This window comes from Eumetopias jubatus, unplaced genomic scaffold (genome assembly GCF_037043125.1).
Source record: "Eumetopias jubatus isolate StellerSeaLion01/CBP00866 unplaced genomic scaffold, mEumJub1_p1.0 scaffold_2, whole genome shotgun sequence".
Classification (NCBI taxonomy): domain Eukaryota; kingdom Metazoa; phylum Chordata; class Mammalia; order Carnivora; family Otariidae; genus Eumetopias; species Eumetopias jubatus.
In genome coordinates, this window is record NW_028274808.1 from 198,391,465 (window position 1) to 198,406,075 (window position 14,611).

A 14,611-nucleotide genomic window follows, 5' to 3' on the forward strand; every position below is an offset into this window, starting at 1 on the left:
GGCGGTTGCTCGAGCGCGGCGGCCGGCGCGGGCGGCGGCGCGCTGACGGCGGCGGGCGCGGGCGGCGGGCGGGGGAAGATGGCGGAGCTCGGTAAGAAGTACTGCGTGTACTGCCTGGCCGAGGTGAGCCCGCTGCGCTTCCGCTGCACCGAGTGCCAGGACATCGAGCTGTGCCCCGAGTGCTTCTCGGCCGGCGCCGAGATCGGCCACCACCGCCGCTACCACGGCTACCAGCTGGTGGACGGCGGGCGCTTCACGCTGTGGGGGCCCGAGGCAGAGGGCGGCTGGACCAGCCGCGAGGAGCAGCTGCTGCTGGATGCCATCGAGCAGTTCGGCTTCGGAAACTGGGTGAGCGGCCGGCACGACGCGCACCTGCTCGTTCCGTGCCCGCGCCGGCTGGGAGGCGGGCGCGGTCGGCGCGCCGGTTAGGCTCAGAGAGGTGGAGCGACATGCCCAAGGGCACACAGCCAGGAAGTAGCAAGGTGGGGGTTTGGGCTATGGCTTGGCGACCACAGGGCCCTATTCCCGACCCTGGGAGCAGTTGCACGGGTGTTTGCAGAGTGAGGGCGCTTTGGGCCAGACCGCGCCGGACCCGAGTCGCGTTGCTGCACGGAGACAGGTCCGCAGACTTGACAGAGCAGTAGGCGCCCTGAGGAAGGACTTGGTTCTGCCAGAAGCACAGTGGTGGTGAAGGCCAGGCAGGCTTCACACACGCCCTGCGGCTGCTCTCCCTTCTCCGTGCACTTGCTTTGTACGCGGCCGGGTTGGCTCTGCGCCCTTGTCAGGGCGTGTGCCCTGGGGTCCCCTGGCAGGGACTTGTTTATCCTGGGGTGCCCGCAAGGCCCAGGACGTCGTGTGAGGAGTGCTCGGTAAGTAGTGAACAAAGGAGCACAGACCCGGAGGCGTTTGTCCTGGGCTTTTGCTCTCATCAGAAGGGTTGTGCAGAGACTGAGCTGAGTGGAGAAGGTGAGAGCGGGCTCCTTTAGGTTAGCGGGATAGTGTGCTGGGCCGCTCGGGGGAGAGTGGGTGCTCTTCTCTGGACAGTCTCTGGGGAGCTCTCTTTACGCTCGGGAACAGGAGGCTTTCATCGGTGTTAGAAAGGGAAGATCTCTGGCTGGATTCTGGGCCATCTCTGCCAAGAGCTTGTGTCCACCTGCAGGCATCATGAGAAGCAGGGAGCAGTGGGCATGACCCCAGCTCCCTCATCTCTCCAGACCCTCTACATGAGGTCCTCCTACTTCCCTGAGCCAGCATTTCATCCTGCTGCCATTTCTCCAGCAGTGCACCCCTCCTCCTGGGCTTCTCCCCTTATTCCCAAACCTGGCCTGCTTTCCTTCCCATAAAATGAGCCAGTCCTCAGGGACTAACACCCATGCTGCATCCCGGGGAATCCTTACTCCCTTAGAGACACACTGCTGCACAGATTCTCACCTAAGCGCCAACATGGTGATCACCATCCTCTGAAAACCTCATTTTGTCTTGAAGTGCATCGATGTGCGTCGAGCCTCTGCACCGTGCGCGTTGTACAATGCTGAAGGACTCTGCAGGGGAGAAAGGCCTCGTCTTTGTCTTCAGGGGCTTAAAGTGTGGTAACCGTTTGAGCCTGAGCCAGGACCCCTTCCCTAAGTGCCAGCCTTCGGTGAGCCGCGGGGGGGCCTCCTCGCTGCTTATCTCACGGACATCTTGACCCTCCGTGACCCAGCTCTCCTACCACCTCACTGAGTGTACTTGGACCGCACACTCAAGAGGCATCCATCCTCAGGTCCTTCTTGCAGGCCCAGTCCAGCAGCAGCTCCATCTCCAGCATATTTTCAGAATCTAACCACTGGTCACAGCCTTAGTCCAGGCTGGTGTTTATCTGTTGCCTTGACCACCTCTGGGGCCTCCCAGCTGGTCTTTCTGCTTCACTCTTGTGCCCTCCGGCCCATTCCGTGCGCCGTAATCAGAGTGATCTTTGAAGACATTCCGCCTCCCGTCAGCCTTCAGTGTGGCTTCCAGGCCTACTTAGATTACATTTCATGGCCCACAGGGATCTCAGCTGCTACCCTGCTGATCATTTTTTATTTCTACAGATTGGAGTGCTCTTCCTCCAGATCATGGCTCGTGACTGGTCTTTCGGCTTCCATACCAGTGCCTCCAAGAGCCTCCCGCCCCCCATTCTCAGAGTGCTTATCTCCACAGCCGTTGCTAAAAATAGCTGAGGTGGACCCGGAGCTTTGCCGAGTGCCAGGCACTGTGGTGGGCAGTTTGTTTCCTGGGACCTCTTCCCAGCCGCCCTGTGCAGCCGGCTTTAAACTGAGTAGTTTGACGTCAGAGTCTGCTCCCAGCTGCACTGCTCACTGGTCTCCACTCCACAGCACTGGGGGAGACACACGAGGACTAGGCCACTTAGAGTGTATCGCAGGAAGCATGGGGCAGGAAGGGGGCCTCCTGACCTAAAGCAGTGCTTTTGGAACTGGAGTGTGCCTAGGAATCACCTGGGGCGCTTGTTAACCTGCAGGTTCCTCTCCAAGCAGCCAGCAATCTCAGCTGTTAGAGGAGACAAAGCCGGAGGAGGAGGGGCTTGGGCCTGGGTGCTGAGGGTCCTCTCCCTGCTGAACCCATGGGGGGTCCTGGGGGGAGGCAGAGATTCTGCATGCTAACCACACCTGGAGCGCTGCCAGGCTGCGGGCCGCTGGCATCTCTCCAACTGTGCGCTCTAGGGCTACCTGCTCTGCCCACTAGACTTCACCGTGCTTCCCCCGAGGCTCTCTGCAGCTCCGAGACGTGCGGTTCCCTTCTGAGCAGATGCCCAGCTGCGTGCACGGAAGCGATCTGCCCCACGCGTGCCCTGTGCAGCCTGTGCCAGTTCTGAGTGGGGCTCCTTCACGCACACCTCGTCTCGTGCTCTTCACCACAGCTCTGGGGCTGGGTTTGTAGTTTACAGCTGCAGAGCAGCGACTCGGAGAATTTAAAATGCTTGTCCGGGATGCCTTGGCTTTTCTCATGGTACGGCCAGGGCTCAGATGCAGGCCCGTCTGATTCCAAAGTCTCGGCCTTAACCCCTGGGTGTAAGAGCATTAAGTACTGCGGGTCAGAGGCTGGGAGCTTACTGCTGCAGCTAAAGGTGTGGCTGGCCTGGAAGGGCTTTTCAGAGGGACAGAGTCTTGACCTGGTTCAGGGGGAGGTCGGTCCGTGCCTGGGACTGGAAGTGGGGAGATGACCAGGGGAGGGCGGGAGCTAGGTTTCGCAGGCTGGGGTGCGGTGTGGAGAGAGGCAGCACACGAATCAGCAGCGGCAGCTGTGTAGACGAAGGTGAGCCCGGTCGCCCTCACTTTTCAGATGGCACGCATGATCTGTCACCTCCGGGTGGCACTGCTTTGTGTGGGATTCATGGGGGTGGGGCGATTTCAGCAGATCCTGGGGAAGAGGCCGCTGCTGAAGTCTGGCGCCGTTGCTCCCTTTCGTCCTGGGGCTGAGGCACCGGGACCCACGGGGCTGGGCATGGCTGAGGGATGCTCGCTGTGAGGCCGGGAGGGTTTGGGGGCGAGTTGTGTATCTCGGCTCTGACACCAGGCCCCCTGCCTTTGAGGTCAGGTGGGGAGATGCCTGGGAATGCAGCAGCAGGGAAGGGTGGGCAGGTGACCCGGAGTTACGTCACCAGGGGTATCCAGAGCCACGAAGCAGCCGGTTTTGTGGTGGGTGCTACTTGTGTTCAGAGTTAGAAGACACAGATCGTGCTGGAAACCGCTGTGGTTGGTGAAGGAACGTGGCAGAGCCGGAAGTTGACCCAGGTCCTCTGACTCCATGCCCAGAACCTCACTGAGTGCGGGCAGAATCCTGGATTCTGTGGAGTCCAGGCATCCCAGGGGCTATATCCAGATGTCCTGAACTGGCATCTGTATGGGTGAGGCCTGGGAATAGGTATTGATAGAGCTCTGGTGCGGCCCACGGGTGCCCATGTTGGGGAACCATGGGAACGTTCACTTCTCACGGAAGGGTGTTGGTGGGAACGGGTAAGCCCATTCCTTGGGCATCCTGACAATGGGTTCTTAATTGCCGATGAGGGTGGGGAGGGGGAGGGAGGGAGGAGCCTGGGTGGAGAAAGCAGCTAGAAGTAATAGGGTTCTGCAGGGCAGTGGTTTCAGAACACCCTGGCGGGCTTGTTAAAACACAGATCGTGCCCAGTGCCCCCTCCTGGCTCTGCATCAGTAGATCTGGTCTGGGATCCACATGGGAATTTGCATTTCTAACAACTTCTCGGGTGTTGCTGGTGAGGCTGGTCCAGGGACCCTACTTTCAGACCATCGATGCAGAGTAAGGCATGCCACTTTTTATTGTAGTAAAATATACATAACATTTATCATTTTAACCATTTTTTTAAGTGAGCTCTATGCCCACCGTGGGGCTGTATTCATGACCCCGAGATCAAGAGTCACATGCCCTGCCGACTGAGCTAGCCAGGCGCCTCCGTTTTAGCCGTTTTAAAGTGTCCAGTTCAGTGACCTTAATTATGTTCACAGTGTTGGGCCGCATCACCACCGTCCATCTCCAGAACTTTCTCATCATCGCAGACAGAAACTGCCTGTTACACAGTATCTCCCCACTTACCCCCGTCCCCAGCCCTGGGCACCCACCGTCCTGCTTTCCATCTCTGAATGTGACTACTCTTGGGACCTCATATAGAGAAATGCTACACTTTTTGTCCTTTTGTGACTAGTTCATTTCACTCAGCTTAACGCCCTCCAGGTTCATTCACGTAGCGGCTCACAGTGTCCTGCTAGTTTAAGGCTGACCACCGTCCGGCTGGCCGCCACGGGCGCCTGGGCCGCTCCCAGTTTTGGCTGTTGGGGGTCCGCCACAGTGAACATAGGTGTGCAAACACCTGAGTCCGCGCTTGTCATCCTTTCAGATCAGTACCTGGAGGTGGCGGGCCAGGGTCACCTGGTTACTGTTTTGAGGTGCGTCCTTCTGTCCCGCACTCGGTGAAGCACGCTGTCAGGTTTTTCCGACCTGAGTGGCTCCGTGCCCTTGAGGGTCAGTCACAGCTGTGTGAGCTGGTGAGTTCTGTGGAGTTGAGGGAGGACAGGGAACCTGCGACTGAGCCTTGCAGAACTTTGCGTGTGAACAAATCCCATGAACAGGAGCAGTGGCCAAGGGAAATAGGGTCCTAAATGGCTGGTGACCTGTAAGGACAGATGACAAGCCGCTGTTGGTCCTTGGCCTCTGATGTGGGCGGAGGTAGCGCCCACCAGTGTGTCTGTGGCAGAGGCTCAAGCCGTGGGCCAGGGGCCGCACGGGGCGGCGGGGAGGGGGCAGGGTTCACCCCAGACCAGCGGGTGCCCGTTCCTTCCAGCCCCCGCGAGGCAGGCGGCCCTTCTGTCGCCTGTGAGGATGACCGAACGAGGCCGGGGCGGGCAGGCCCGAACCACATCTGAAGCCGCGCGGGGTCAGCTGGGAGAGGAGGCCCAGGTGCCGGGCTTGCGACTGGTCAGGCGACACTGGGCCCTGTGGGTGCGTGTCCCCAGCTCAGGAGGGACAGGCGGGCATCCCGCCGCACAGGCTCATCCCTCCTCTTTCCTCTAGGCCTGAGCGGTCCCTCCTTGTCCTTTGGTCAAAGCCCATGGCTCAGCTCTTCATTCTTCCCTGGCCCCGTGCAGGCCTTTGCTCCCTGCTGCTGGCTTGGGGCTGGGGCTGCCCCCTTGTCCCCTGCTGCTCCTGGGGTCTCTGCTGCCAGGGTGGCTCTGCCCGCAGAACCTGCTCCCCCGGGGCGCCGCCGCAGGTTTGCATGCTGGGCCTTCTGGCTGCCTCTGTCCCCTGGAAGCTTCTTGCCTTGAAGAAGGAAGCTCCACCTCCGAGTCTGGCTCCCAAGCCCTGGGGAGGAGGAGAGGGTGCTGCTGCTGGGGGAGGAGCCGAGGTGGCACTCAGTGCTCTCTGGGAAGCTCTGGGGAAGGAGCTGGTTTGTACATGGAGACTGTCACTCTGCTCCGGAGGAGAGGGGAGGAGACGGCCAGCACAGTGCCCCAGCCATGTGCCCCAGAGGTTAGAGGTGGGGTGGCCGAGCCACAGGCGTGGTTGTTCTAGGAGCGTGCGGGCCGTGGTCTGGCCTTGCTCTGCCTTTCTTTTCTTTCTTTCTTTCTTTTTTTTTTTTTTAAAGATTTTATTTATTTATTTATTAAGAGAGCCAGCGAGAGAGAAACAGCATGAGAGGGGAGAGAGTCAGAGGGAGACGGAGGCTCCCCACTGAGCTGGGAGCCCGATGCGGGACTCGATCCCAGGACTCCGGGATCATGACCTGAGCCGAAGGCGGTCGCTTAACCAACTGAGCCACCCAGGCGCCCTTGCTCTGCCTTTCTAAAGGACCAGGAAGCATTTGATTGCAGAGGTCTCCCTGCGGTGTGCACTGTGTCACCGCCCCGCGAGAGGCCCCCACGGTGGTGACAGGGCGAGTGCTCCGGAGCGACACTGTCTGCTACAGAAGCCCCGGGGGGGGAGCGTCACCTGAGGTTTCACCGCTCATCTGAGCAGCGGGGCGGGGCCCGTGGGGCTGCTGGGGGACCAAGCCAGATGCTACACGCAGAAGCACATACCTGTCACTGTGATGAGTTTTATTTCCTCCCGATGAAGCCCTGGAAGGGGAGGGATTACAGGCCCAGAAGCAGAAGGTGAGAGGATAAGAATCCCAGGCCATGGGTGGTTGAGCCAGAACCTGCACCCCTCCCAGGGTCGGGGGGCTACCACAGGCTCCAGAGGGGATGACATAGGTGTGGGGGGCCTGCACCCAGCCCCGGGGGGCTGCCACAGGCTCCAGAGGGGATGGGGGTGCGGCTGCGGGTGCACGCAGGCCATGGCACCAAGGGGGGAGCCGGCCGGTGATTTCTGTGCACTGCCCTCCCCTTCCCGTCCTTGCTCAGCTGCTGGAGGCCGCTCCAGGGGGGCCGTGAAGAGGCCGGAAGGAGACCAGACCAGCCAGAAAAGGCCGTGGAGTCCTGACTCACTGGGATGCTCCCTTCCTGTCCCGGAGAGCCAGCGTCCTGGTGGGAGTCTAGTGACCTTGGACAGTAGACTTGACAGCCTGTTCGGTGTCCTAGAGGCGTGTTTTCCTTCATTTCTCTGAGGACTCTAAGGAAGCAGCGTACCTATCCTCATCTGTTTCCAGGGGCGGGTGTCTTTTCTTTTTTAGTGAGGCTAAAGGAACAGAACCTGGGATTCTGTCTCCGCGGACCGTGGGCTACTCACCCGAGCGCCGCCGTGTGTCGGGGAAAACCGGCCGCAGGGTACGGCTGTGGTCCTTGCGTCGTTGTAGTGGCCCCTGAGTTGTCCCTGTCTCTCCACATCTGTCCCCCCAAACCCACTTTTGTTGCTTCTGCCTGCCCACCCTTCTGCCTGCCCATCCATGCGTGTGTCCGTCCGTCCGTCCGTCCATCATCTAGATTAAGCAGAAACTTTGACCTTGAACACGTGCTCTGCTGCTGTCATATGTGACTCCGGGGCGGTGACGGGACACTCGGGCCCCTTGCGGGAGGCAGGCCAGTCTCGCGTGACTGCCGACGCGTGCAGATGGGAGAAGACGGAGTGTGGGCAGGATGCGGGCATGTGGTGGCGTTCTGCAGCTCTTGCTATTTTTAATCATCTTTTAAAGAATGTTCCTCCCTGTCATTCCTCTGTGGATTCTTGTTAGAACCAGAGCTGTGTCATCGCTCTCGTTGAGACCATTGTGATCTTCGTCTCTTCCCGAGTCTTTGAGAAACTAGGGTTTTGGTGTTTTCCTGGGCCTTTCTCAACGGTCCTGAGACGAACACAGTGGGCTGGGGGCGAGTCTCCTTCAGCGGCAGCTGCTGGCCAGTGTCTCTCCTGGCCGTGGCCTTGCAGCTGTCGTCGGGCAGTGGGTGAGGTGGATTGATGACAGAGATTCCTGGGCTCCCGGTGACGAGGCGCTAGCCACTCTGATTTGATTCATGGCTTCATAAATACTCATAACCTGGGTCCATGCGAGAGCCAGAGTCTGCCTCTTTATGTGAAGAGGGTCTGGGCAACCGAAGTGCCAGCACACGGCTGGCTGGCCTGCTCCCCGGCCGGGCGGGGGGCCCAGGCTGCGGGCGCGTGGTGGTGGAGTCGCCTCGGGGGCCTGGCCACCGTCACCGGTCAGCCTGCATCCGTGTGGCCCTGGAAGGGTGGATGTTTGTGGAGCAGGACATTGCCCTCGTCGCCTGCCTGTGACCGTAGAGCCACACTGCACCCGCCATGGCCAGGGAGCTTTTCCACGGGACAGCAGCGTCCTCTCTTGAGTACTTTGTGTTTTCTTGTCTAATATTTGGATGTCAGTCTTAGACCTTTAAATAGAGAATTATGAGGTAGAATTTAACGTTGCTTTTTAGGGGCGCCTGGCTGGGCTCAGTCCGTGAAGTGTCCAGCTCTTGATTTCGGCTCAGGTTGTCAACGGTCTCAGGGTTGTGAGATCGAGCCCCATGTCAGGCTCTACGCTCAGCGTGGAGTTGGCTTGAGATTCTCTCTCTGTCTGTTTCTCTCTCTCCACCCCCCTCTGCCCCTCCCCCACCGCACTCTCCCTCCCTCTCTAAAAAAAGAGAATTTATTTTTTAAAAATAACTTTGGTTTTCAGTTTACCCAAAGAAGTGAAAAAATAGTATGCACAGTTCCCGTATGTGTTCATCCCATAAACCTCCCGAAGTGTTAGCGTCTTCCAGAGGTACGGTGTGGTTCCAGAAAGCAGGATGCTGACATGGATGCAGAGCCCTACCCTCGTGCACAGACTGGGCCTGGGGTCCCACCCAGGAAACCCCAGTGATGTCGCTGACATGTCTCTTCCAGTCACGCTTCTTTCTTTGTCTCGCGACTGACACGCTGGAGGGCTGCTGGCTGGAATTTTGTGGAACGTTGCCGTGCTCTGGTGCCGAAGCGCCTGGTGCCGGGCCTGCCGCCGGGAGCAGCGTGGGACAGGGCCGCTCTTCCGACACTTCCTCCCGTCGGGGGATTTCTCCTTATGACTTAGAACCGGACACAGCATCCTTGAGGATGAGGACAGGCCGTAAGCGGGTGTCCGGTGGAGTGGCCCCTTCCCGCTCAGTGCGGCCGCCCTGGCTGGGCCCTTGTGTCCTGATGTAGCCCAAGCAGACAGCGCCCGCCTTCCAGCCCTTTGCACAGCAGCAGCGGCGTGCACTCGCCCTTCTCCCTGACCTGGGAGAGGGAACACTTGCTGGGGACGGGCGGTCCCAGGCGCCCCTGCTCTGGCCCACGGTGCTGAGGCCACCGGCGGTTTCCGTCCCCTGCGCTCGCTCCCACACTGTCAAAGTTGATGGCAAGAACCTCCGACCGATAACACACCTTGGTTTGGTCAGATACCGACTTGACTTCACTTCTCAGAATCCTTCTGTTTTTCAGGATTTCAGTTTTCTCCGAATGTGGTGCTCCGAGCATCCAGTCATTTTTGAAAGGCAGGTGGCTGAGGTTCAGGGTCAGCGGACTTTTGTTGGGGGGGCACCTGGTGCTTCTGCACACTCGCTGGGCAGCCCGCTCTGCACGTTTTCTCACTGGGCCAGGGCCGGGGGGAGGGGGGCGGGCCTGGGGCCCGACTTCCTAACCAGGCAAGCCTGGATGTGCAGCCCAGCCCCCCCAAGCCTCTGGTGAGGGGGCACCTCAGATCCCTCACCCAGCAGGCTCCCTGGACCCTTGACTCTGAAATTTGTATGGCTGCAGGCTCGCACAGAAGCTGCGGTGAGGGGTGGAGAAAGCCCCTGGGCCGGGCTTGGCCGTACTTCTGACCGCGTGGCTGGGCCCTGGAAGCTCAGACCGGGCGCATGTGGGCCTTTCCGCTCTCTGGACACCCTCATGAGGATGTCCTTTCCTCCTGAATGGACAGGTGTCAGGGATGGCATTTCCAGTGTAGCTCATCAGGGTGGCAGAATGCCCCGTGGCTTGCTCGCCCCTCTGAGTGGGACCTGAGCCGGGCCCCTCATGTGTGCATGAAGCCTCTGTGCATTCTCTGTCCATAGCGTGCGCCGTAAGTGTGGGGTGCGTAGTAGGGCTGTCTCCTTACTCCTCTCTCCTTACTGGTAAGAACCCGAGGCCCAGAGATGGGAAGTGACCAGCTTGGGTCACACAGTGGCCGTAGATGCTGGGGATGGTTGTAGCGTGGTGTGTTTTTTGGGGTTTCTTTTTGGGTAGGGTGAGGCAAATGCTCCCTGGGAAAATATAACGAACAGATTTGATGCAAATGGTAATGGTTTAAAGAAGTTAATCACGTACGCAGTTCTTCCCCATAAGACCAGAATCTGGGAATCTGGTGTTTGCTCTAATCTTTTGGTTCTCAGGAAGGGTCCTCCCCCGTTAGGCCCCAGCATTGGCCTGGTGCCCGCCCGCCCGCCTTGGAGCCCCGCCCTCAGCGCTCAGTACCCTGGGGAGGAGTGCCTGAGGCCAGGCCCCCGGGAGCGCTTCCCTCCCTTGGTGCCCTGTGTGTCCTCAGTCCTCGGCCGCAGGGGATTGGCTGGTTTTTTGGAATCCAGTTTGGCCTTTGGGGGTGCAGAGACCAAGCTGATCTTGGGGGGTGAGCAGGCGAGGGCGCAGAGTGGCTGGCGTGGCGCCCTGGCGGCCAGGAGAGCCGAGTGCAGGGCGTGGGGGCTGGAGGCAGGGGGCTGAGTGGCTGCTGGTGAATGAGTGCGCATTTTGGGCAGCTACTTTGTGAAGTGGCTTTAGCGGTTGACTGAGGAAGAGGCCTCTTGGCAGAAGGAAAAGATTGGGGGAGTTGTACAATTTCCTCTCGTTAATAACCCTCGTGTTCATGGGTCACCTTCTGTAGGAGTGCGCGCTCGCAGCCCGCGGCAGACTTTAGCTACCTGACTATGGAGGCTGTCATCGGTGACGGCCCCCACTGCTTTAAAAGGCATGCCTGGTCCTCTGTCCCACCACCTAGGAAGGGGACAGGCTGCCGCCTATCCCCTATGCCCCCAGGGGCCGTGTCCCTTTCGGTTCCTGGAGGCAAGGCAGCGCGCTACGACAGGGTCCCTCCTGTGTCGGGAGCCGAGGGGGGGGAGCCCTGGTGGCCCTGGGAAGAGGCGGGGCAGCAGGGGTGCTCCGTGGCCCCGCCCCCCCTCCCCCCACCCCCGCAGTGCAGGGTTTGCGGTGGGGCAGGCGGCACCTCCCCGGATCGTCCCCGCCGGTCCCGTCTAGTGTCCACAGCCGCCGGGTGAGCCCAGCTCCGAAGGACGCGCCATCCAGTGCCCTTTGCCGGGGCGGGGGTGGGGGGGGTGGGGGGGAGAGATGCCGGGGACTGGAAGCGGTCCCGGCGGACCTTGGTGGAAGTGGGCAGCGTGCGCGCGCCCCCGGGCGTGAGGCTGACTCTCGGAGTAACCTGTGACCCCTGTCGTTGTAGGAAGACATGGCCGCTCACGTCGGAGCTTCCCGCACGCCGCAGGAGGTGATGGAGCATTACGTAAGCATGTACATCCACGGAAACCTGGGGAGAGCCTGCATCCCCGACACCATCCCCAACCGGGTGACCGACCACACGTGCCCCGGCGGAGGGCCCCTGTCCCCCAGCCTCACCACCCCCTTGCCTCCCCTAGACATCTCGGTGGCCGAGCAGCAGCAGCTGGGCTACATGCCGCTGCGTGACGACTATGAGATCGAGTACGACCAGGACGCCGAGACGCTCATCAGCGGGCTCTCGGTCAACTACGACGACGAGGACGTGGAGATCGAGCTGAAGCGCGCGCACGTGGACATGTACGTGCGCAAGCTCAGGGAGAGGCAGCGGCGCAAGAACATCGCGCGCGACTACAACCTGGTGCCCGCCTTCCTGGGCAAGGACAAGAAGGACAAGGAGCGGCCGGCCAAGCGCAAGGTCACCAAGGAGGAGAAGGAGCTGCGGCTGAAGCTGCGGCCGCTCTACCAGTTCATGTCGTGCAAGGAGTTCGACGACCTGTTCGAGGGCATGCACAAGGAGAAGATGCTGCGGGCCAAGATCCGCGAGCTGCAGCGGTACCGGCGCAACGGCATCACGAAGCTCGAGGAGTCGGCCGAGTACGAGGCGGCGCGCCACAAGCGCGAGAAGAGGAAGGAGAACAAGGGCGCGGCGGGGGCCAAGCGCGGCAAGGAGGACGCCAAGGACGGCGAGTTCGCGGCCATCGAGCACCTGCCGGGCTTCGAGCTGCTGTCGGACCGCGAGAAGGTGCTCTGCAGCTCCTTGAACCTGAGCCCCGCGCGCTACGTGACCGTGAAGACCATCATCATCAAGGACCACCTGCAGAAGCGGCAGGGGATCCCCTCCAAAAGTCGCCTTCCTAGTTACTTGGACAAAGTCCTAAAGAAAAGGATTTTAAATTTCCTCACGGAGAGCGGGTGGATATCCAGGGACGCGGCCTGAACGCGCGCCGCTTTGCGGGCGGGCGCCGAGCTCGGGGCGCCGGGCAGTGAGCCCCTAGGACTCGGGGTGAGGGAGCGGGAGGAGACGCTCGCCCCGCCCCCCCCCCCCCCCCGGGTTGTTGCTCTTTTTTAAACAGATTGAGTTCCTTTCTTTTAGGCTATAAATTCTTTTCGTGGTCCTCTGAAAAAGCAGCAATAGTAACGATTTTATGTCGGATCATGGGGGCAGCCGATATATGTATATTTTAACTTAGTCCTCAAGTCATACCTGAAGATGACGATTTGCCTTCACTGTTCGGTTTGGGGAATATTATGAGATTGGGTCATTTCCTTTTGTGTCTTCCCTTTGGTACGCAACTCTTGGGCTGTGGGTAAAAGGAGCAGCTTTCTGCTGGGCCCGCCAGCCACCAGCTTGACCCTGTGACGTGACCTCTGGCTGGCCGCCGGGGACGCCCTTGGGGGGGCCCACTGCCACCCCCACGGACACCCCAGCACAGCCCCAGCACGTGGCACTTTAGGTGGGGGCCGGGGCGGGGCAGGTGGGCGGCGAGCCTGGAGAACGGCGGGCTGCTTCCTCGGGAGCTTTAGAGGAAGAGTCGCGTGGAACACAGTGTCCGGGCGGGCTTCCCCTCGACTCCTGGCCGCGGGCAGTTGGAGCCTGCGGATCCCGAGCCCGGAAACCACCCCTTGCCTCATTTGCTGGGGGCGGAGCCTGCGGGCTCCCCTCGGGCAGGCTCCCTGCTGTGTGTGTGTGTGGGGGGGGGGTGCGCGCTCCGGGGCCGCCGGCAGGACTAGCAGGGGCGCCAGAACTCTGAGCCAGTCTTCCAGGGGCTGCTGCTTGCTGCCCTTAGGACTTGCAGCAGTAGTAAGCACCCCCCTGACTTGGAAGAACTCGTTTTAGAAATTGGAGTTCTGGCTCTGGCTCTGAGTTCTGGAGTCCGCTTCCTCCAGGATTCTCATGGCGGTTGCGATGACCTTTCCCACTGCAACCCTGACCTTGACCGTGCTGGCCTGGCTAAGCATCTCACTTCAGGTGGTGTCCAGCGCTTTGCGGACCAGCCGGCCTGGCCTGGGCTGCTCGCACAGCAGGCTCTGGCAGCGCGGGAGGGAGCCTTCGGGGCGAGGCCCTGCGTGGCTTCTCTGGGTCCCGGTCTCGGACCGTTCAGCTTCTGCCCAGCCCTGCTGTCTCTGCAGGGGCCCTGCTTCCGTGGATGGACACGGTACCTTCCTCCTGGAAAGTGAGTCACCCATCTGTCTTCCTGCTGCTCAGGGTTGGTTCTCCTAAGGCCCTGCTTTAGAGCCGGGGTGACTGCAGAGCCCAGCACTCCATTCTTCCTGGAGCTCATCCTGCCTCTCCGGCCCCCCCCCCCCCCCCCCCATAGCTACCAAGAGACTGTTTACCTCCCAGAAGGTTGGGGCTTGAAGTTACATTAAAGTGAAGTTATTAGAAAGACGAAAGAAAAAAAGACCCTCATCATTTCCAAGGACTTAATTACGGTGCCTTTTCCTTTCTTTTTACATTCTTCTGTCCCCCAGGGTAAATTTTTCAGCATTAAATAAAACATTTCAAATATATTGTACGTGGCTTTAGTTGTAAAGTACGTCGTGTGGCGGCAGGTAGTGCTCCCTGTTAGCCAAGCCCGGGACTTCTGTGGCCCTAGGAAGAAACAGCGAGCAGGGGTGGTACTCACGGGGCCCCCTCCACACGTTGTGGCCCCTGGAGGCTCACTGCGGTGACTGAGTGGTGATGGGGATGGTGCCTCTCACCTGCGTTTCCTGGACCAGTGGCTTCTCTGCCCTGGGAACCAACTAGAACTGCAGACCCTCAGGCCCTGCCCCGCCCGGGATGCTCGGAAACCTTGTCACCGTCCCTCTGTCTGGGCCTCCCGAGCACAGGCAGCAGCTCTTCCCGCCTTTGGCCTTCACTCGGTCCGTGTGTCAGGTTCCTGGTTTGGGGAGGTTCTAAATTTGGTATTGTTTTTGTATGAAACGGCCGCCAGACTTAAGCTGGAGAAGCAGAAGATCCCGGTCAACGTGTGGCCCAGGCCAGCCGAGGGCCGTCCAGTGGAACAATCTGTGCTTAAGCAGGTTTTCGGTATGTGGGTCTTTTTCGGTGGTACGAAGAATCCGTTTAGGCTTGGCTGGTTTAAAACGGTGAATGTGTAAGTGATGTTAAAGTATCGGCAGGTTGTCCCAAGGAAGGGGTACCTTCATCACTGGTTGCTTACCCCATCCCCGCCAGCTGTGCGGCCCG

At 60.1% G+C, this 14,611-nt stretch overlaps 1 protein-coding gene across 1 annotated transcript; it reads left to right on the forward strand.

The window, feature by feature from the left end:
- Positions 1–33: 33 nt before the first annotated feature.
- Positions 34–13,722, forward strand: TADA2B (transcriptional adaptor 2B). The gene is made up of 2 exons (XM_028087596.2): positions 34–348; positions 11,366–13,722. Exons 1-2 carry the CDS (start codon positions 79–81, stop codon positions 12,356–12,358), a joined length of 1,263 nt encoding a protein of 420 aa, XP_027943397.1. The 5' UTR covers positions 34–78; the 3' UTR covers positions 12,359–13,722.
- The last annotated feature ends 889 nt before the right edge of the window (positions 13,723–14,611 follow it).

Coding starts and splice junctions, on each gene's coding strand:
- TADA2B (XM_028087596.2), top strand. CDS start 79: ATGGCGGAGCTCGGTAAGAAGTACTGCGTGTACTGCCTGGCCGAGGTG. Junction 349..11,365: donor AGTTCGGCTTCGGAAACTGG/GTGAGCGGCCGG, acceptor CTGTCGTTGTAG/GAAGACATGGCCGCTCACGT.